The following is a 24093-nucleotide window of genomic DNA, read 5'->3' on the forward strand; positions in this document are numbered from 1 at the left end:
ACTGGCATTGCTTCAAATCACATCAAATTTGCGGCAAAAAATCGCGGGACTTTCAGGTCGCCCAAGTGTGAAAAGGGCCTTATGGAACTCAAGTTGTATGAAAAGTCAGCCAAGTGGGCCTCAAGTCGCATCAAAGTAGCATAGGGATAAATTTGACCCACTTGCAGGATGCACAAGTGAGAATAGTGCCTAATTCAAAGGTATTATCCATGAATCTCATTTACACTGCTGCGACCTGAAAGTCACACTATTTTGCTGCTGCAACTTGGCCCCAACTTCTGGGAATGCCTGTGTAATATTGTGCCCTATGTACCTCAAGTCACACCAAAGTAGTACAGAGACTACTTTGAAGTTGTTGCAACTTGAAGTAGCACAGATATGAATGGTTATCATTGAGAATCATGGGGTACAACTTGTCATACAACTCGGAGGTCCACATTGAGTAAGCACAAGTACATATCCTACACTTACCCAGTAAATGAGCAGCACCTCCTATGTGCTAAAGAGGGAACGCACCATGTCCACCTAGATGGAGATTCTGACCAGCACAGGAACTTCCGGGTGATTACAATGACTCATTTCCGGGTCAGAAGGTGAAACCACGCTCTTTTGATCACAGCTGCGAATATTTGATTGCAACCACGATTAGATTTTTTTTTTCTTTTCGTTTATTTGCAGATATGCGAATCTGTACTTGTACATATGATATTTGAAGGTAAACTTAAGGGAGTTCAATAAGAAATGATGTCCCTGGGATAACAGCAGGTGAATTACAAAGATATAGGCCCAGTTTAACCCTGGTTCACACCGACAGCGAGAGGAAATCGTGCGAGTTCAGCTGAACGCACACGATTTCATTCCCGCATGTCAGTCCCGACTGTGGGGGGGAATTTCAGAGACTTCTGTGCAGGTTTCTGCACTGATGTCAATAAAAAAAATTGCACCTGAAGTCACCAAAAAGTAGTACAGAAACTACTTTTGAAAATTGTGGCGCCACACCAATTAGAACGGTGCAATTGCCGCCAATTTGACATGTCAAATCGCACCAATGTGAACCAGGGCTGACGCATACAACACTGCCTATCCACCAGCTGAATTCATTACCTGCAATTCTCCACAGCTGTATATATATTCCACCTTTATCATTTACTTGCAGGTGTGCTGAAGAGATAAAAGAAATTATAAGATATAAAAGGATGTTGCACTTCCACAAAACCACCACCACCAAAACTAAATTAAAAAGAAAGAAAAAAGAGAAAAATAAAAACAACAAACAAGCTCAATAATATACTTTTATTTTGTCAGCAGAAACAAATTTACATTCATTTACTAGCTTCAAAAAACTACAAGATGGTGCTACATTTAGCAAAACATAGGAGCTTACAATCTAAAATTTGTCTAAACCTTAGAGTGGACACAGCTTTACTTTCAGTGTATAACGGGTAACATTTCATACTACAACTCACCAACCAGCCCACATCATTTTTATCTGCAAGATTATAGAAACATACTTAAGTCATTCTTACAAAGCATTCCAACATATTTAAAAAGGCATATATGCAAAATATAACACCCACCACCAGCCCACAATTCACACACATAGGTGACCATGTTCTGCTGGAAGCTGCATTTCTGTGTACATGATTAAGCAATGAGATCAAAGAGTAGAAGGTCAGCACATGCTCCCAAACCATGTTTGCATGGTCAGAGAGGTACAATACACACACAACATTGACAGCATGGCCACATAAATCCACTTTTGATGGGAAAAATTCACAAGAATCTCAGCAAACAGCACTAGTTGGACGTTTGTCAGTATGCACAATATCATTCCTTCTCCCCCACAAATCACAGCAAAAAACCTGGCCTTCTCAGGCCAAACCAACTCCCCCCTCCCCTGCAGCCCTTTATATAAGATAGGTTGTATTGTTAGCACACTGGCACACACCCAATAGAAGTACACACCCACCAGTATCTTTCAATCTATCTCTTCATGTATGTCTAAAGTGATTGCACCTGATGAGCAGGAACAATACTATTTGCAACTGTGTTAGACCTTGGCTATGTGCATCAGATCGCCAACTACAGGCCAAAGATCGAAAGCCATTTGCATTTTGCATGCACATAAACAAAGCAACAGTTTTCTAAGCATATGTACCTGTGCAGTGTAAACCCTACAATTTTAAATGTCCAAGTCCCTGGGCATGATTGGTGCTAACAAACATTAACATCAGTCCCTTGCTGCAATGAGCTTCCAATCTAAAGTCCAAAAATAACTTTCTTACATTAGAGACTATTTAGACAGGAGACAAATAAAATACCAGCATGTCTATGGATTGTGGTGAGAAACATATAAACTTAAACACAAGCATTAGCATGTTGGGTAATTGAACCAACATCCCAGGTGCTGCTAGACAGAATTGCTACCCATTTAGCCAGCGGGCAGCCCCACACACATTGTCTGCATCTCTGTGGTGTGAACCAGTCCTAAGACCATAGCCATGCTCAGTGTCACAAGCAATATACAATATATTGTCCTAAGTATTGTTCATTTGGCCCACCCTTTGCAGCTCTAACAGCTTCAACTCTTCTGGGAAGGCTGTCCACAAGGTTTAGGAGTGTGTCTATGGAAATGTTTGACCATTCTTCCTTAAGTGCATATGTGAGGTCAGGCACTGATGTTGGTTGAGAAGGTCTGGCTTACAGTCACTACTCTAATTCATCCCCAAGGTGTTCAGTTGTGTTGAGGTCAGGACTTTGTGCAGGCCAGTCAAGTTCCTCCAACCCAAACTCACTCATCCATGTCTTTATGGACTATGCTTTGTGCACTGGTCCAAATCATTTGGTGGAGGGGGGATTATAATGTGGGGTTGTTTTTCAGGGGTTGGGCTTGGCCTCTTAGTTCCTGTGAAGGGAACTCTTAAGGCACCAGCATACCAAGATATTTTGGACAATTTCATGCTCCCAACTTTGTGGGAACAGTTTGGAGATGGCCCCTTCCTGTTCCAACATGACTGCACACCAGTGCACAAAGTAAGGTCCATAAAGACATGGATGAGCGAGTTTGGGGTGGAGGAACTTGACTGGCCTGCACAGAGTCCTGACCCCAACCCGATAGAACACCTTTTGGCTGAATTAGAGCAGAGACTGCGAGCCAGGCCTTCTCATCCAACATCAGTGTCTGGCCTCACAAATGCACTTCTGGAAGAATGGTCAAACATTCCCATAGACACACTAAACCTTGTGGACAGCCTTCCTAGCCTTCCCAGAAGCTGTTCTAGCTGCAAAGGGTGGGCCAAATGAATTTTAAACCCTACGGACTAATGGCCCATACACACGATCCGAATATCGTATGACGGATCGGACTTTTTTCACTTAATAGTCGCAAGTAGAAATTGAATAGGTAACTAAAGTCACGAAAATTCTCGTACAACAGAAAAAAAAAATTGAAAGTAATGTCTTGTGTTGTAATGTATTTGTATTGTATTTTCGGACGACAACTATACTGACTAAATGAAAATCGTACGATCTGGTATCGTATGAGGAAAATTTTCGTGCTTGTCCGATCGAATAATATTGGATGAACTGTCGTGGTCGGCTCTCGAAAGTAGTGTACACATGATCCGAAAATCGTACGATTCTTCCTCGGACAACAGTTTTCGTACGATATTCGGATCGTGTGTACGGGCCATAAGACTGGGCTGCCATTAAAGTTCATGTGTGTGTAAAGGCAGGCATCCCAATACTTTTAGCTAGATAGTGTATCTGGCAAGATTTACAATGTTGGTGGAACCCTCCTACACATAAATACTACATTTCGACAAAGGGGCTGATTTACGAAAGCCGTGCACCATCAGTAGAGGCGCAGGGCGAGGCGCTATGCACATTCTCATATTTACGAAACGTTGCGCCGGGAACTGAGCGTGAATCCCCCATTTACTATAGCGATCTCGGCGCATGGGGGAATGCAATCTGTGCGCCACTATGGACATGGTACATGGCATCTTCAAATCAATATTCAACAGAAGATGGAGGTGCCAATATTATGGGGTGATGTAAGGAAGTTTAGTAACAACTGCCCAAGTAACAAATATGCCCAAAATAGAATTAGAAAGTAACTTGCTGTGCCTGCAAGCATGTTTAGAACTGCGCATGCGCAAGGGGCTCATGCGCTCGTTCAAATGCGTTCGTTCTCTGCGCGGCCAAAATCTTAGTAAATGTTAAGCAACGTACATGCATTTGCACGGGCGCATCTCTAAACTTTACAATTTTTTTTTTTACACTGGTTCACCTGTATGTATTTTTTTAAGGAGATTTGCACAGGGGTCATGTTAGCATGTTACGTTGCCAACATGTGACATGCACCTTGTTAAAATTATGTAAAAAAAGTCTCACTCCTCTAGCTCTTCCTTAAAGGGCATTCCCCCTCCCCCTCTAATGCATGATTTCCTTGGGCTAGCTTTTGCTTTTAAAGGGGAACTCCACACTCCATTCTCCAATTCTCTTGTCTCCCCCTCTAATTTCTTGGATTTCCATGGGCTAGCTTTTGCTTTAAAAGGGGAACTCCACACTCCACTCCATTCTGAAAAGGCTGTGAGCTGCCTTCACCAATCCAAACCACATCTTTTTTCAGAGCATACAACAGGGCCAGCTAGGAAAGGGTTGAGAAGAGCGATCGCCCAACCCCCTCCTGAACCATACATAGCTGCATGCACTCAACATAGGTGGCTGCCTTTGGGGCATGTTGGGCTCAGCCCAATACCAACCACAAAGCACCTTGTACCCACTGGTTTAAAGGGACTTTCCACATTCCGTAAAGCCCCCTGTTAGCAGCCCCCCACAACCCCAGCCTAGGGTTGTGTGGAGGAGGCCCTTGTCCCCCTGAATATGGGAATAAGGTGGTTGACTTTTGAGGTGCCCGAGCCCCTCCTGCCCCAAAGCATCCACCCCCCTTTCATGGGCTGTCTTGCTGTGTGTTTGGCTAGGGGTTTGTTAGTGTTTGGGAGGGGCACAATATTTTTTTAGTTTGGGTGGTATTTTTCACGTGGGGGTTCTCATTTTAAGCCTTAACAGACCCAAATGGCTTTGTATGTATTGTTTTGTGTTAAAATCTTGCAGCTGCAATGTAGATTTGTACGTTTTCTCTAAATCTGTACATCTTTGAAGCAGCATTTTGGATACATGCTACAGACGCATCATTTTACAGGCAGATTAAGACAATCCTATTCTAACTGTATGCATTTCAGGGCAAACAAGTGTTAGAACCCCTGTTGTCTTTTTTAAGTTGGGCTTTGTATCCCTTTTCTGAAAATTTGCACTCTAGCACTTTGTTGTGTACACCCCAAATTATTAGTTATTTTGGGGTTTATTAAAGGCAAATCCACTCTGCAATACAAGTGTACTCGCTGTAAATCTGAGGGGAAGCACTGGTGATTTTATCATCCAATCATGTAGAAGCAGAGATGCTGTTTTTTATTTTCCTTGCATGTCCCCCTCGGATCTCCAGCAACTGCACTTCCAAGTGCCCTTGTAGTGCAAAGTGGATTTGCCTTTAGTAAATAAACCCCAAAGTCCAAGATACCAAATAATTTGGGGTGTACACAGCAAAATGCTAGAGTGCGATTACCTAATGGGGAAACTATTTAGCTTGATCTGTGTGTCCCCAAGGTAGGGTTTTAACCTCACTTCCTGTTTGGCTATGTGACAGGAAGTGAATACATTTAAAGGAGAACGTGTCAAAATTTGTGAGGTGTCTTCACCCTATCAGCGGTGCAGACACCCCCAAAAACTGACAAGACTTCTAATCCCTCTGCATTCTATCCCCAAGCAAAAATAAGAAAGGATTTCATTTAGTTTAACTTTGCAAAGACACATTCCTAAGTTCAACTGTGATGCATGTCAATGGCCCATTTAGACCTTGTTTAATAGAAAACACCAGTTGCCTTTCACTAGAAACATTTGTTAGTCCAGTCCTGGAAATCTGCATCTATTTTACTATTAATTTCCCTAAAAATTGGGTTCCTGCAGCTAGATACGCAACCGCTGTGTATGTGAGATGCGCAACTGCTGTGTGCGCAGAGGTATGTACCCATGGCGCATATCTGGTTCCAGAAAGTGGTGGCCAGCACACAAGAATGACATCACACCCCTCCAGGAAGTTGCTTGTACTGCTGCTAATTTCTTCCCACCAAGGTGCCCTGCTCACTGTTCTCTGAGGAAGAGATCCTTATCTGTAAATAAGATTTTTTACATGGGGTGGTGTTTGTGTGGGAGGAAACTGGAGTACATGTAGGAAACCCACTCTGGCACAGGGAGAACATGCAAACTCCAGGCAGATGGTGTTGTGGGCAGGATTCAAAACAGCAACCCTTTTTGTTGCTAGGTGAAAGTGCTAACCACTACACCATTGTGCTGCCTGAATATCTATCTACAGATGTAGGTTCTTGTGTCCACCAGCAGAGAGAAGTTGAGTAGATGTCACACTCCCAATTCTGGAGGCATAATAATGGTCTAACACAGGGGTCTTCAAACTACGGCCCTCCAGTTGTTCAGGAACAACTCCCATCATGCCTAGTCATGTTTGTGAATGTCAGAGTTTTACAATGCCTCATGGGATGTGTAGTTCCGCAACAGCTGGAGAGCAGTAGTTTGAAGATTCCTGATCACTCTAGCATGTCTTGAAAAAAGGTGGGTTCTCATGTGCCTTGTATAATGCCCAAGAAAATAGTGTTTGGAAAATACAAGTGGGTCGTGGCACATCTACATTCTAAATTTTGCACTTAAGATGGTCATGCACTATGCAATCTGACAGGCCAATCTCTGTCCAACTCGATATTTAGACAAAATAGGTAATAGGAAGACGCACTTGAACAATTAACTCAGATTATTGGAAATCAATCAGGCTCTTGCACTAAATCTAATTTATTTAAGATCTAACGGATTGCAGTGTATGGTCAACTTTAAAGATCAAGATCTGAAAATATACATTTATTGGGTTTAGAAACACTTCTCTGTTCTTTGTAATGTATTGAAAGATTTGAGTAAAAAAAGAAAAGAAACATTTCAAAGATGTATTAGAAGTGATAGGAATGAGATTAGCATCAAAAGGGTTAATTAACTGAGAACACCTACTAATTGCCTAACAAGACACATCCAATGAGATGAAACTAACCAATTGGATTGAGTGTGCGCTATTATCAATGAGAAAACCTCAGTTACCCTAGTGACAGTTGCAGTTTACATACACTGGTATTTATTTTGTTATTTGCGCTTCAAAGTGCTCCGGTTCGCACGTTCGTTTAATGACTTTTCCAGCGCACCGATTAATGTGTGAACTGGCACAGCGCATTCTTCTTAGTAAATCAGCCCCATGGTTTTAGGACCTGGGAGATGAGACAACTACTCTACATGAAGCGGCATGTTTGGGATTTGAACCCTGACACTCAGCAGAAGTTCTAACCTCTAAGCTACGGAGCTGCCACATTATTATTATTATTATACAGTATTTATATAGCGCCAACAGTTTACGTAGCGCTTTACAACTTGAGGGTAGACAGTACAAATACAATACACTTTGATACAGTAGGAATCAGAGGGCCCTGCTCCTTAGAGCTTACAATCTAAGAGGGAAGGTCAAGAGATACAAGAGGTAATAACTGTGGGTGATGTGCTGATTGTGAAGATAAATGTACAGTTGTTAGGTGGGGGCCAGATAGGCTTCTCTGAAGAGATGAGTTTTCAGGGATCGTCTGAAAGTGGATAAAGTAGGAGAAAATCGGACAGATTGGGGTAGAGCATTCCAGAGGATGAGAGAGGCTCTGGAGAAGTCCTGAAGGTGAGCATGGGATGAGGTGACAAGGGGGTTTGAGAGCAGGAGGTCTTGGGAGGAGCGAAGAGAACGATTAGGTTGGTATTTTGTGATTAGGTTAGAGATGTAGCTGGGGGCCAGGTTGTGGATGGCTTTGTAAGTTATAGTTAGTATCTTGAATTTAATTAGGTGACTGAGTGGCAGCCAATGGAGGGATTGGCAGAGGGGTGTAGCAGACGCTGAGCGGTTTGTGTGGTGGATGAGCCTGGCAGCAGCGTTCATGACGGACTGAAGTGGGGATAGCCTATTTAGAGGTAAACCAATGAGGAGGGAGTTGCAGTAGTCGAGGCGGGAGATGACCAGGGAGTGGATTAGAAGCTTTGTGGTGACATTGGTTAGGAAGGGGCGTATCTTGGAGATGTTGTGGAGATTGAGGCAGCAAGCTTTGGATAGTGATAGAATGTGGGGTTGAAAGGTTAGTTCAGAGTCCAGGATTACACCTAGGACCTTGGTGTGGGGAGATGGGTTGATAGTTGAGCCATTGATATTGACAGGAAAATCAGGGGAAGTGGCACCTGAGGGAGGAAATATCATAAGCTCGGTTTTGGATAGGTTGAGTTTGAGGAAGTGATGTGACATCCAGGCTGATATGTCTGCTAGTAAGTTGGTAATGCGTGAGGAGACAGATGGAGAGAGCTGGGGGGTGGAGAGATAGATTTGGGTGTCATCAGCGTAGAGATGATATTTAAAGCCGTGGGAGGCAATCAACTGACCCAAGGAGGTGGTGTAGATTGGGAAAAGGAGAGGTCCAAGAACAGAACCTTGGGGGACCCCAACGGAAAAAGGAAGGGGAGAGGAGGAAGTAGAGTTGTAAGTGACACTGAAGGAGCGGTGGGATAGGTAGGATGAGAACCAGCAAAGAGTACAGTCACGGAGACCAAAGGAGTGGAGTTTTTTGAGGAGGGGGTGGTCCACTGTGTCAAAGGCAGCAGAGAGATCCAGGAGAAGTAGTACAGAATAGTGTCCATTGGCTTTAGCCATTAGTAGGTCATTTGAGAGTTTAAGGAGAGCAGTTTCCGTGGAATGTTGAGGGCGAAAACTGGACTGAAGGGGATCAAGAAGTTTATTCATGGTCAGATGGTCGCTTAGTCGGTTGTAGACCAGTCTTTCAAGAAGTTTGGAGGAGAAGGAGAGTAAGGAGATGGGACGTAAGTTGTTGAGATTGGTGGGATCCAGTGAGGGCTTTTTTAGTATGGGGGTGACTAGCGCATGTTTTAGAGCGTTTGGGAAGATGCCACAAGAGAGGGAGAGGTTAAAAATGTGAGTTAGAAAGTGTAGAATCGAGTCAGAGGGTGAGCGTAGCATTTGCGAGGGAACAGGATCCAGGGGGCAAGTGGTTAGATGAGTGCTAGATAAAAGTTTAGCAACCTCAGTAATAGTAGCAGGGTTGAATGAGGGAAGTAATGATTGTGTCTGTGGACATGGGGTGTTGCATGGGGGAGGTTTTTGCGCATTGGTGATCTCCTCATTAATTGTATCAATCTTAGTTTTGAAGTGATTGGCAATCTCCTGGGCAGTGAAAACCTCCTACACATAAATACACATAAATACTGCATTTCTTTAGACATGCAGGTGATGGAATTACATTATTCAAGAGTTATTCTTCTTGATTTATTCTGTGATATTTGGTGGTTCTTTGTGGGTCAGTGTAGAATAGTGATGTTACCCTCAAATTTTTGGGAATTTTGATTTCTGATGTTGGTACACATATCACATTTTGGGCTCAAATTATGAGTATGTGGAAATAATAAAAAGCACAAAAATGTGTGACTCATTTTAAATTTGTATCAGCAATGGTATTGTTTGTGCTTTGTAAAGACACCTCTGTGAGTTTGGATAAAGATTGTAATGAGATGGAGAGTAACAAGTGAAAGTGACAAAGAAAAATATATTTTACCAAAATACCAAAACATTCCACATTCTAGCATTCTTAAAAACAAAATATTTTAAGTAGAAGCAACAATGTTGCAAAGGTAAATTTATTTCAGAGAAAGATACATTTCATCTCAACATTAAATAGATTTATTTTGGGAAGTTACATTTGTACCATTAGAATCAATGGCTAAAACTTGCATTGGACTATAATAGCGCCGATTTTCACTCCCAAAAAATGCTCTTTGACACAACACTCATTTTGGTATTTACTATAGCGCCTTGTAAAGAAATACATTGGAGCTAAAATTAGAGCTATTTGCAGGTCTGAGCATGCTCAGTTGTGTTGGCACCTAGTTATACAAAAAGGGAGAATTTAGTGTATTTCAGTGTAGAAATCACTTTTTCACACAGTTTAAAAGCAGATGATCTTTAAATAATATACCGCATATTTCAGTACCATTTAGGCAATTATATCATGCAGAGTAAGGGTTTGGGCGCTATTTGTTTTCAGGGAACTATAGTAAATTTGATTTTGGGAGTATTTTTTTACCAGCGCTATAGTGAATACCGTTTTAGCGCTAATTCGCTGTAATTAGCGCAAATTAGCGATGCAGCGCAATAGTAAATGACCCCCACTGTGTGCTGTTTTTACTAAGGGATGTAATGGATTTCATCCTCTACTTTGCAAGGAAAGAAAATCCATCAAACCCCCGCTGACAGGACAGAGCTCCATCCTGTGTCTCTCCTCGCTGATCAGCGGGTGCCGGCGGACATCCATTGGCTGGCACCCACTGATCGGCATCTGCATGACTAATCACAGCAGAAACGGTGTGCGTGTGCCGCTTAGATACAGGATACAGAGCGGTAGCAGTAAATCTGCTATGGGGCAATCAGGATCTGGTTACAGAAGAGCCTAACTAAATTTACCTTACAACCTACAATAACTAGGAGGGTGCTACATAGATATCAGCAGATTGTCCTCTTTATCTCCATAGAAATGAACATAGGGCTGAAAACACCTACACTATATTACCAAAAGTATTGGGACGCCTGCCTTTACACGCACATGAACTTTAATTGCATCCCAGTCTTAGTCCATAGGGTTCAATATTGAATTGGCCCACCCTTTGCAGCTATAACAGCTTCAACTCTTCTGAGAAGGCTGTCCAGAAGGTTTAGGAGTGTGTCTATGGGAATGTTTGAACATTCTTCCATAATCGCATTTGTGAGGTCAAGTTCCACCACCCCAAATTTGCTCATCCATGTCTTTATGGACCTTGTTTGTGCACTGGTGCGTAGTCATGGTGGAACAGGAAGGGGCCATCCCCAAACTGTTCCCACAAACTTGGGAGAATTAAATTGTCCAAAATGTATCGGTATGCTGACACCTTAAGAGTTCCTTTACTTGAACTAAGGGGCCAAGCCCAGCCCCTGAAAAACAATCCCACACCAAAATCCCCCCTCCACCATATGATTTGGACCAGTGCACAAAGCAAGGTCCATAAAGAGATGGATGAATGAGTTTGGAGTGGAGGAACTTGACTGGCCTGCACAGAGACCCTTAACCCAATAGAACACCTTTGGGATGAATTAGAGCGGAGACTGTGAGCCAGGCCTTCTCGTCCAACATCAGTGCCTGACCTCACAAATGTGCTTCTGTAGGAATTGTCGAAATGAGGGGTGGGATTTGGGACTTTAACCACTTCCCTACCCGCCTATAGTCAAATGACGTCCACAGATGGGATCTCCCATCCTGGGTGGACGTCATATGACGGCCTTGGGTTCCCGGCCGCCTAGGGTGCGCGCGCGCGATGTCCGCTGTTAACCGGGCCGGACCGTGGATCTGTGTGTGTAAACACACAAATCCACGTCCTGTCAGCTCAGAGGAGAGCGATCTGTGTTCCCAGAACAGCGGAACACTGATCGGTCTCCTCCCCTTGTACGTCCCCTCCCCCTACAGTTAGAAGCATTCCCTAGGAAACACATTTAACCCCTTGTGTCCCCCTAGTGGTTAACTCCTTCACTGCCTGTCACATTTACACAGTAATCAATGCAATTTTATAGCATTGATCGCTGTATAAATGTGAATGGTCCCAAAAATGTGTCAAAAGTGTCCAATGTGTCCGCCATAATGTCGCAGTCACGAAAAAAAATCGCGATCGCCGCTATTATTAGTAAAAAAAATAAATAAATAATTTTTTTTTTTTAAATGCCATAAATCTATCCCGTATTTTATAGACGCTATAACTTTTGCGCAAACCAATCAATATACGCTTATTGCAATTTTTTTTACCAAAAATATGTAGAAGAATACGTATCGGCCGAAACTGAGGAAAAAAATTTTTTTTTTTTTTAAATTGGGATATTTATTATAGCAAAAAGTAAAAAATATTGTGTTTTTTCAAAATTGTCACTCTTCTTTTGTTTATAGCGCAAAAAATAAAAACCGCAGAGGTGATCAAATACCAACAAAAGAAAGCTCTATTTGTGGGGAAAAAAGGACGTCAATTTTGTTTGGGTACAACGTCGCACGACCGCGCAATTGTCGTTTAAAGTGCGACAGCGCTGAAAACTAAAAATTGGTCTGGGAAGGAAGGGGGTGAAAAGGCCCGGTATTGAACCGGTTAAATGAGGCACATAGTATACTGTATGTGCCTCCATCCCTGGTTCAGGTATACAAGAAAAAGGAAATTGGGATTTTAGATGAGGCCATTGACTTGTGGACTTTGGATTATAAAAACATATTTTATTGGCATAAATAGATGTTAGAATACATTACAATGCTGCAATGACAAGTAAAAACGTTATTTCATATGTATATACACACACATGGCATGGACATCGTGGATATATAATTATCTGTAATTACCTGTAATCTTACAATTTGTATGTAGCACGACCCCCTTGAGGACTGCTTGGATTTACCTGCTCATCTGCACCGCCATGACCTTGTGAACATTCCAACCCACCTGACACTGGGTTCAGACATCTTTGCACACCCTTAAAGTAATAGGGCAAACAACTCAGTGGGGTAGATTTACTAAAACTGAAGCACACTGAATTTGGTGCAGCTGTGCATAGTAACTAATCAGCTTCTAATTTCAGCTTGTTCAGTTAAGCTTTGACAATTAAACCTGGAAGCTGATTGGTTTCTATGCAGAGCTGTCAGAGGTCTTGCACGCTCCGGTTTTAGTAAATCCCCCCAGTGTGTTTATATTCTATTAACGTTTACTGGAACAATTTAGAGAGGATATTGTTACACAGAGGAGGCAATAGATCTACTGAGCTTTGGGTAACAGTCCTAGCTCAGTAGAGGAATCCCCCTACAATAACACAAGGCAAGATAATTTGTAGATATGTGTTAAACAGTATATTATATACACATATGTACACTAGAATACTACTTGAACGTGAAAGGATAAGCAAATGTTAGGTATTTATACTGGTAAACTTCTAAAGGGGGAACACAGGGCAGCCTATTAACCTTTAATTCTAATGAGAGATCAGGCTTAATAGAAATGGTATGAAGGCCCTTTAAGAATTAATGACAGCAATGTCCCTGTTGCAGGTCTGATGGTCTTCACCAGCAGTCGGAGCTCATTACTTATATCCAATAATGTGCAGCAACAAGCAATGAGATTTCTTCAAATGGAAGAAGCTAAAGATGTCTATGTACAGTGTTCAAAGATAGGTGTAGTAAAGTATTGCCAAGGTAAAGCTGTCTGTACACAGTGCCCCAGTGAAGTAATAAGGAAAGGTTTGCAAAGGTGGGCAATTGCCCTCTTACCAATGACCAGGCCGATTCAATGCCTTCTGGACAGCAGCTCCCAGAGGGACGCTCTTGCAGCGGATCCGCTGTGATGATCTCCCGATGCGAAGCTCGACCTCTGGGTTATCGAATGACCAGGGTGGTGATGAAGAACAGCAAGCAGTGCTAGGCCCTTCTCATCTGGGTTGGAATGTTGTACCCCTCGTGGTAGGCCGTGACCCCTCTCCGTGCTCCATGCACCCCTCTCTGTGCTCTGGCTTCTTTTATAGCTCCTCCCAGCAATCTCCCTGATGGTAGCAAAGATTCCTGGGATATGTAGTCCAGGTGTATAGTCATGCGAAGCAATTGCCATTCTGAGGAACTACTAACCCCACAATCCCTTTAGTATGGCTCACAATTATGATGTCAGTTAGTAACGCTGGGCACTAGAGGGACATGCGATATATAGAAATACCGGAGGATCACTGTACTTTGCAATTGTAGTCCATGTTGCTACATGTAAGAATGGTCAAACATTCCCATAGACACTCCTAAACCTAGCTTTCCCAGAAGAGTTGAAGTTGTTATAGCTGCAAAGGTGGGCCAACTCAATATTGAACCCTACGGACTAAGACTGGGATGCCATTAAAGTTCAAGTGCGTATAAAGGCAGGCATCCCAATACTTTTTGTAATATAGTGTATGTTATAAACTCAGCTTGTATACTGGTTGGCTTTACTCATAAACTACAGTAGTGTTTATATCCTGTATCTCTGTAGTGTGTTTTTGTGTATATATAGCAGCTACTAGAAGATATCCTTCATTAACAGGATTTTCTACATTTCAGCACCGAGGACACATCAAGATGTCACTGAAAGAGAATTCCCTGTTACCAGATCATAAGGAGACACTGAGACAGCTCAATGAAAGGTTGGCTGACTTTATGCAACACTGTCGTCACCTGGAACAGTCCAACAAAGCACTGCAAATAAAAATAGAGGAGAAGATGAAAAAAATTGATCCACAGGTTGCTCACTGGAAAGAAAAAGAACAAGAGAGTAAAGAACTTCTCCATTCAGTAAGAGCGCTATATGTTTGTTTTTGTAGAGTATGAGGCCTAAAAACATGAGCCAGAGGCATGGAATGACAGGCTTCTGTTGCAACTAAATCACAAGATCTTCTCATGTATATGACCAGGTACACATATCTGGTCAATAGATGGTGAAAAGGGTCCAATATGAAGACTCTCTGTGATGCTTAGGCAATTAAAAGTGGTTTTGCATACATTTTCTTTATATTTTTTTTAAAAATATGATTTTTGGGGATTTTTATAGGCAGCCAGCAAGTGCAGCTGTCTTCACAGTTCCCGGCTCTCCTCATCCTACTTATTAAAAAAGGGATGTTTGCAAAGCTCAGTAGCTCAAGCCTAAATTTACAGTGCCTTGAAAAAGTATTTATACCCCTTGAAATTTTCCACATTTTGTCATGTTACAACCAAAAACTTAAATGCATTTTATTGGGACTTTATGTGACCAATAAAAAGACAACAAAATTGAACTTTTTGGTCTAAAAACAAAACGCTATGTGTGGCAGAAAACTAACACTGCACATCACCCTGAACACACCATCCCCACCGTGAAACATGTTGGTGGCAGCATCATGTTGTGGGGATGCTTTTCTTCAGCAGGGACAGGGAAGCTGGCCAAAGTTGGGAAGATGGATGGAGCCAAATACAGGAAAAAAACCTGTTATGCCGTGTACACATGACCGAACTTTTTGACAGCAAAGGTCCGACGGAACGAATCTGCTGGACAATTCAATCAAGTGTGGGCTTCATCGGACCTTTGCTGTCAAAAATCAGATGTACTTTAGAAATAGAACATGTTTCAAATCTTTCCGACGGACTCAAGTCCGGTCGAAAAATCAGTTCATCTGTATGCTAGTCCGACGGACCAAAAACAATGCAAGGGCAGCTATTGGCTACTGGCTATGAACTTCCTTATTCTAGTCCGGTCGTACGTCATCATGTTCGAATCAGTCGGACTTTGGTGTGATCATGTGTAGGCAAGTCTGTTGTGTCGGAACTCCGTCGAAAGTCTGTCAAAAAGTCCTTCGGAGTTCAGTCCTTCGAAAGTCCGCTCGTGTTTACACGGCATTAGAGTCTGCAAAAGACTTGAGACTGGGGCAGAGGTTCACCTTCCAGCAAGACAACGACCCTAAACATACAGCCAGAGCTATGACAGAATGGTTTAGATCAAAGCATATTCATGTGTTGGAATGACCTAGTCAAAGTCCAGACCTAAATCCAATTGAGAATCTGTGGCAAGATTTGAAAATTGCTGTTTACAGACGCTATACATCCAATCTGGCAGAGGTATTTGGCAGAGAAGAATGGGCAAAAATTTCACTCTCTAGATGTGCAAAGCTGGTAGAGACATCCCCAAAAAGACTTGCAGCTGTAATTGCAGCGAAAGGTGGTTCTACAAAGTATTGACTCAGGGGGGCTGAATACAAATGCACGCCACCCTTTTAACACACTTAATTGTAAAAAATGTTGAAAAACATTTATCATTTTCCTTCCACTTCACAATTATATGCCACTTTGTGTTGGTCTATCACATAAATTCCCAATAAAATACATTTAAGTTTTTGGTTGTAACACAACAAAATGTGGAAAATTTCAAGGGGTGTGAATACTTTTTCAAGACACTGCACACAGAGGGGAAATTAAGGTTAAACGAAAAAGAGCAGGCCTCAGTTTTAACACGGACAGGGTTAGAACAGTCAACTACTACTCATCTACTCACCTACAGGCTATCTGTGAGTCTCCTTCCCTGACTTAGCCACTGGCCAGTGAAGAATTTAGCTAATGTCCTGCTTGGTGTTGGGGCCCTTTACCTCTTGCTGGAGCGCTCACTCTCTCAACCAGCGGATCCGTCTGTCAACTGATCCTAGCTGAGCAAGCGGGTGACAGGATATTGCTCTATGGGTGGCCGGATGGAAACGGACCGCCTGTCTGTTTACATCCGACTGTCATACGTTCCGCCAGATGGATGGGGAATGGATCCACCATCCATCTGTTTTACGCAGATAGGATCAGATGTCGGCGGGTGTAAACGGACACATATCCATTTACATATGCTGCGCCATAGAGCGCCAAGGATGGTTCGATTGGGTCCACCAAAAAACTGACAGGCGGACTTGATCGTTCTGCCTGTGTGAAAGGGGGCTAAGTGTTCCTAAAGTAGCTGAACACAGTACTTTTGATAATGGTGACCACTGTGCAACATGGACTGCATGGATCCAGACATTACATTGGTCTTCATGATGTCAGGGGCATCCGACCACCAGGTCACAGGGGAGAAGACGCTGCAGGGACAGGTCTTGTAGCACGAAGGAGCCTAAGATAGTGGAGGATAAGGTTAGTAAAACATCTCCCAATTCTCTACATAGGCGCATTTAACTTTTACCGTGCAGGGGTAGCCTCAAGCTTTCAAGTAAAAAAACGCCATGCAGGAGCGGGCAGGGCTGAGGGTGGGAGCTTTGGTTTAGAAGATCTCAGTGCTTCTCCCTAAAAGATAAGACTCTAGCGACTGATTCAGCAAACAATCATCTCTAAATAACTTATAAAAACAGTCTTGGGTGGACTAATCCTTTAATTAAGCAAGAATATCAAATACAGCTTTGAGTACACACAAAGAATGTCACACCTTGGAGCTGAAATCATTAAGTGTCTCTCTTAATAATTAGTAGGCAATTCCTTAATGATTTTCTGCTCTTCTAATCCTCCTGTCAGACAAAGCACATTAAATAATAGGCATTGCCAAATTTCATATCATAAGAAATGGAGGCTTATTACACAACACTGACGTTAAATGTACATCACTTGTAGTGGAGGAGTCAGCCCATTCAGTAATTACGCCCTAAATTGCTATGACACTTTTTATATGGAAGTTTTGAAATGCAGTTACATATTAGAGGAACTTAAATGTATCTGTAAGTAATGAAATTACATTTTAAATGTATAAATAAGGCAGTGATAAAAATTTTTAAAAAGTACAAATAAGAAATAAATAAGGCCACTCTTATACAGAGTTGCTCATCCAAGACCTTCATGCCTCCTTTTATGCCATGATTATGGCATGCCCACATTTGCCTCAATGATAAATGGTTGTCAATGCATATATGCAAATTAGTGGAGTAGGAATACAATTTTATGAGATTCATTGAGATGAATGGAATCCCACATACAGTCAACAGTAGCTGTCAGTCAGTTTAGAGATGTAGGTATCTGAATATCCCTATAAGGGTGTCCTCAGCAAGACCTTGTTTTGTAGGAATATATAAACTGATCAGCCATACCATAAGATCACTGACAGGTAAAATGAATATATCGTTACAATGGCATCTAAAAGTTGGTGGGATATTTTAGGCGGTAAGTAAAGATGTTGTCCATGAAGCTGATGTGTTGAAAGCAGAAAAAATGGGCATTGCAGTTTGCCTTTATGGTCAGGGTGTCCATGCTGACCTGTGTCCACAGCCAAAAGTGCCTACAATGGGCACATGAGCATCAGATCTGGACCATGGAGCAATGGAAGAAGGTGGCCTGGTCTGATGAATCACATTTTCTTTTACATCATGTGGATGGCTAGGCGTGTGTGTGTCACTTATCTGGGGCACCAGGATGCAGTATTGGAAGAAGTTAAGCCGGCAGAGGCAGTGTGATGCTTTGGCCAATGTCCTGCTGGAAAACCTTGGCCCTGACATTTATGTGGATGTTACTTTTGCATATACCATATACCTAAATATTGTTGCTGACCAAGTACACCCCTTTGTGGATGCAGTATTCCCTAATGGCGGTGGCCTCTTTCAGCAGAATAACATGCCCCACAACAATGAGTTTGAGGCGTTGAGTTGGCCTCCAAATTCTTTTTTTTTTTTTTTTTTTACAAGAAAAGGCCTCCAAATTCTTTAGATGTGAATCCATCGAGCATCTGTGGGATGTGCTGGAAAAAGAAGTCTGATCCATGGAGGTCCCTCCTTGCAAATTACAGGACTTAAAGTGGTTATAAACCCTTAAATATAGCCAGTGATGTCACTGGCTTCAGGTGATACAAAGAGATGAAACAAATCCTCCTACATAATTTGTACCTGTTTATCTATAGCCATCTTTCCCCCACATCCATTCAACGTGCAGAATTTACACGGGATCTCTCAGCTCTGAAAAGAAGAGGGCAGAGAGCTGAAGTTACATCAGTGAGGAGAGCTCTGAGAGTTGATTGAAGGGAAGGGACACGCTCCCCTTCACACAGCACACAGGAGCAGAACTGAGGCTGTCAATCGGCTGGAGCTCCCTCCTCTGTCACTGTTTTTCTCTTGGTGTCAGGAAAACTTGTCAGAAGCAATTCATGCTGATAACAGATGAATGAGACCGCAGACAGAAATGACACTTAGTGCTCTGGATTGAGATACACACACACACTATAGAGGGATATGCTTTGTTCATATTTCATATCTGAGATTTACAACCACTATAAAGCATCTGCTACTGTCAGCATGGTGTCAGATACCACAGAATACTGTACCTGCACAGGTCTAGTGGAGTCCATGCCTCCAGGGGTTAGGACTATTTAGGTGGCAAAAGTGGGAACCTACCCAATATTAGGTGGCTCATCATAATGTTATGGCTGATCGGTGTATATAAAGACCCTCAAAGGCAGCCATTCTCAAGCAGGGTACTGTGGAACCCTAGGGTTCCTGCAGAGGTTACAAGGATTTCTTGAGCTGTGGCTGATTGACCTTCCATCTGATGATGGTGTCTGCATGGTCCCAGGTACAACACTACGTGGCAGAGGGCAGAGCTAGCAGCATGACACCAACAATAGTTTTAGCTGTCTTTAGAAACATAGAAAAGTGACGGCAGAAAAAAACTGAGTAGTCCATCGAGTCTGCCCATTTTTTTTTCTTTAACTTTTTTGTCTGAGTATAGATCTATGTCCCAAGCATATTTGAAACCATTTACTGTTGCTTGTCTCACTACCTCTGCTAGAAGTTTATTCCAAGCATCAACTGCACTTTCAGCAAAACAATCCTTACTAAAATTAGTTTTAAACTTTCTAGTTAGTTTGAGGTCATGTCCCCGTGTTCTTGATTGGTGGAATTCTGACCTCTACTCAGTGGCGTCGCTAAGGGGAGGCTACTGGAGCTATAGCCCCGAATCTGGGGCCCATAGACCTGAGTCTCTTAACCACTTGCCGACCGCCGCACGACTATATACGTCGGCAGAATGGCACGGGCAGGCAAAAGGACTTACATGTACGTCCTTGCCTGCCCGCGGGTGGGGGGTCCGATCGGACCCCCCCCGGTGCCAGCGGCGGTCGGCAAATCTCCCCCGGCGATCGGAGGTGAGGGGGAGGCCATCCATTCGTGGCCCCCCCCTCGCGATCGCTCTCAGCCAATGGGATCATTTCCCTGCCTCTGTATTGTACACAGAGGCAGAGGAAATGATGTCATCTCTCCTCGGCTCGGTATTTTCCGTTCCGGGCCGAGGAGAGAAGACTGCAATGTGAGTGCACAACACACACACACACAGTAGAACATGCCAGGCACACAAAACACCCCGATCCCCCCCCCGATCGCCCCCCGATCCCCCCCCAATCACCCCCCCCCCCTGTCACAAACTGACACCAGCAGGTTTTTTTTTTTTTTTTTTTTTTTTTTCTGATTACTGTATTGGTGTCAGTTTGTGACATTTACAGTGTTAGGACAGTTAGTATTACCCCCCTGTAGGTCTAGGGTACCCCCCTAACCCCCCCTAATAAAGTTTTAACCCCTTGATCACCCCCCGTCACCAGTGTCGCTAAGCGATCATTTTTCTGATCGCTGTATTAGTGTCGCTGGTGACGCTAGTTAGTGAGGTAAATATTTAGGTTCGCCGTCAGCGTTTTATAGCGACAGGGACCCCCATATACTACCTAATAAATGTTTTAACCCCTTGATTGCCCCCTAGTTAACCCTTTCACCACTGATCACTGTATAACCGTTACGGGTGACGCTGGTTAGTTTGTTTATTTTTTATAGTGTCAGGGCACCCGCCGAATAAAGATTTAGCCCCCTGATCGCCCGGCGGTGATATGCGTCGCCCCAGGCAGCGTCAGATTAGCGCCAGTAACGCTAACACCCACGCACGCAGCATACGCCTCCCTTAGTGGTATAGTATCTGTACGGATCAATATCTGATCTGATCAGATCTATACTAGCGTCCCCAGCAGTTTAGGGTTCCCAAAAACACAGTGTTAGCGGGATCAGCCCAGATACCTGCTAGCACCTGCGTTTTGCCCCTCCGCCCGGCTCGGCCCAGCCCACCCAAGTGCAGTATCGATCGATCACGGTCACTTACAAAACACTAAACGCATAACTGCAGCGTTCGCAGAGTCAGGCCTGATCCCTGTGATCGCTAACAGTTTTTTTGGTAGCGTTTTGGTGAAATGGCAAGCACCAGCCCCAGGCAGCGTCAGGTTAGTGCCAGTAGCGCTAACACCCACGCACGCACCGTACACCTCCCTTAGTGGTATAGTATCTGAACGCATCAATATCTGATCCGATCAGATCTATACTAGCGTCCCCAACAGTTTAGGATTCCCAAAAACGCAGTGTTAGCGGGATCAGCCCAGATACCTGCTAGCACCTGCGTTTTGCCCCTCCGCCCGGCCCAGCCCAGCCCACCCAAGTGCAGTATCGATCGATCACTGTCACTTACAAAACACTAAACGCATAACTGCAGCGTTCGCAGAGTCAGGCCTGATCCCTGCGATCGCTAACAGTTTTTTTGGTAGCGTTTTGGTGAAATGGCAAGCACCAGCCCCAGGCAGCGTCAGGTTAGTGCCAGTACCGCTAACACCCACGCACGCACCGTACACCTCCCTTAGTGGTATAGTATCTGAACTGATCAATATCTGATCTGATCCGATCAGATCTATACTGGCATCCCCAGCAGTTTAGGGTTCCCAAAAACGCAGTGTTAGTGGGATCAGCCCAGATACCTGCTAGCACCTGCGTTTTGCCCCTCCGCCCGGCCCAGCCCAGCCCACCCAAGTGCAGTATCGATCGATCACTGTCACTTACAAAACACTAAACGCATAACTGCAGCGTTCGCAGAGTCAGGCCTGATCCCTGCGATCGTTAACAGTTTTTTTGGTAGCGTTTTGGTGAACTGGCAAGCGCCAGCGGCCTAGTACACCCCGGTCGTAGTCAAACCAGCACTGCAGTAACACTTGGTGACGTGGCGAGTCCCATAAGTGCAGTTCAAGCTGGTGAGGTGGCAAGCACAAGTAGTGTCCCGCTGCCACAAAGAAGACAAACACAGGCCCGTCGTGCCCATAATGCCCTTCCTGCTGCATTCGCCAATCCTAATTGGGAACCCACCGCTTCTGCAGCGCCCGTACTTCCCCCATTCACATCCCCAACCAAATGCAGTCGGCTGCATGAGAGGCATTTTCTTTATGTCCTCCCGAGTACCCCTACCCAACGAACCCCCCCAAAAAAGATGTCGTGTCTGCAGTAAGCGCGGATATAGGCGTGACACCCGCTATTATTGTCCCTCCTGTCCTGACAATCCTGGTCTTTGCATTGGTGAATGTTTTGAATGCTACCATTCACTAGTTGAGTATTAGCGTAGGGTACAGCATTGCACAGACTAGGCACACTTTCACAGGGTCTCCCAAGATGCCATCGCATTTTGAGAGACCCGAACCTGGAACCGGTTACAGTTATAAAAGTTACAGTTACAAAAAAACTGTAAAAAAAAAAAAAAAAAAACACAAACAAAAATATAAAATAAAAAGTAATAGTTGTCGTTTTATTGTTCTCTCTCTATTCTCTCTCTCTCTATTCTCTCTATTGTTCTGCTCTTTTTTACTGTATTCTATTCTGCAATGTTTTATTGTTATTATGTTTTATCATGTTTGCTTTTCAGGTATGCAATTTTTTATACTTTACCATTTACTGTGCTTTATTGTTAGCCATATTTTTGTCTTCAGGTACAGCATTCACGACTTTGAGTGGTTATACCAAAATGATGCTTGCAGGTTTAGGTATCATCTTGGTATCATTCTTTTCAGCCAGCGGTCGGCTTTCATGTAAAAGCAATCCTAGCGGCTAATTAGCCTCTAGACTGCTTTTACAAGCAGTGGGAGAGAATGCCCCCCCCCCCATCGTCTTCCGTGTTTTTCTCTGGCTCTCCTGTCTCAACAGGGAACCTGAGAATGCAGCCGGTGATTCAGCCAGCTGACCATAGAGCTGATCAGAGACCAGAGTGGCTCCAAACATCTCTATGGCCTAAGAAACCGGAAGCTACGAGCATTTTATGACTTAGATTTCGCCGGATGTAAATAGCGCCATTGGGAAATTGGGGAAGCATTTTATCACACCGATCTTGGTGTGGTCAGATGCTTTGAGGGCAGAGGAGAAATCTAGGGTCTAATAGACCCCAATTTTTTCAAAAAAGAGTACCTGTCACTACCTATTGCTATCATAGGGGATATTTACATTCCCTGAGATAACAGTAAAAATGATTAAAAAAAAAAAAAATGAAAGGAACAGTTTTAAAATAAGATAAAAAAGCAAAAAAATAATAAAGAAAAAAAAAAAAAAAAAAAAAAAAGCACCCCTGTCCCCCCTGCTCTCACGCTAAGGCGAACGCAAGCGTCGGTCTGGCGTCAAATGTAAACAGCAATTGCACCATGCATGTGAGGTATCACCGCGACGGTTAGATCGAGGGCAGTAATTTTAGCAGTAGACCTCCTCTGTAAATCTAAAGTGGTAACCTGTAAAGGCTTTTAAAGGCTTTTAAAAATGTATTTATTTTGTTGCCACTGCACGTTTGTGCGCAATTGTAAAGCATGTCATGTTTGGTATCCATGTACTCGGCCTAAGATCATCTTTTTTATTTCATCAAACATTTGGGCAATATAGTGTGTTTTAGTGCATTAAAATGTAAAAAAGTGTGTTTTTTCACCAAAAAATGCGTTTGAAAAATCGCTGCGCAAATACTGTGTGAAAAAAAAAAATTAAACACCCACCATTTTAATCTGTAGGGCATTTGCTTTAAAAAAAATATATAATGTGTGGGGGTTCAAAGTAATTTTCTTGCAAAAAAAAATAATTTTTTCATGTAATCAAAAAGTGTCAGAAAGGGCATTGTCTTCAAGTGGTTAGAAGAGTGGGTGATGTGTGACATAAGCTTCTAAATGTTGTGCATAAAATGCCAGGACAGTTCAAACCCCCCCCAAATGACCCCATTTTGGAAAGTAGACACCCCAAGCTATTTGCTGAGAGGCATGTCGAGTCCATGGAATATTTTATATTGTGACACAAGTTGCGGGAAAGAGACAAATTTTTTTTTTTTTTTTTTTTTTTTGCACAAAGTTGTCACTAAATTATATATTGCTCAAACATGCCATGGGAATATGTGAAATTACACCCCAAAATACATTCTGCTGCTTCTCCTGAGTACGGGGATACCACATGTGTGAGACTTTTTGGGAGCCTAGCCGCGTATGGGACCCCGAAAACCAAGCACCGCCTTCAGGCTTTCTAAGGGCGTA

At 43.2% G+C, this 24093-nt stretch overlaps 1 protein-coding gene across 3 annotated transcripts in view; it reads left to right on the top strand.

Moving 5' to 3' along the window:
• Positions 1–24093, top strand: part of KRT222 (keratin 222) — a 104149-nt gene that overhangs the window by 24001 nt on the left and 56055 nt on the right. For all 3 annotated transcript variants that reach the window (XM_073607964.1, XM_073607962.1, XM_073607963.1), the window contains exon 2: positions 14337–14567. In XM_073607964.1, the coding sequence (XP_073464065.1) occupies positions 14355–14567 (213 nt within the window). In that variant the 5' untranslated portion in view covers positions 14337–14354. The remainder of the gene's footprint in view (positions 1–14336; positions 14568–24093) is intronic.

The sequence above is a fragment of the Aquarana catesbeiana genome, linkage group LG12, assembly GCF_042186555.1.
Source record: "Aquarana catesbeiana isolate 2022-GZ linkage group LG12, ASM4218655v1, whole genome shotgun sequence".
NCBI lineage: Eukaryota > Metazoa > Chordata > Amphibia > Anura > Ranidae > Aquarana > Aquarana catesbeiana.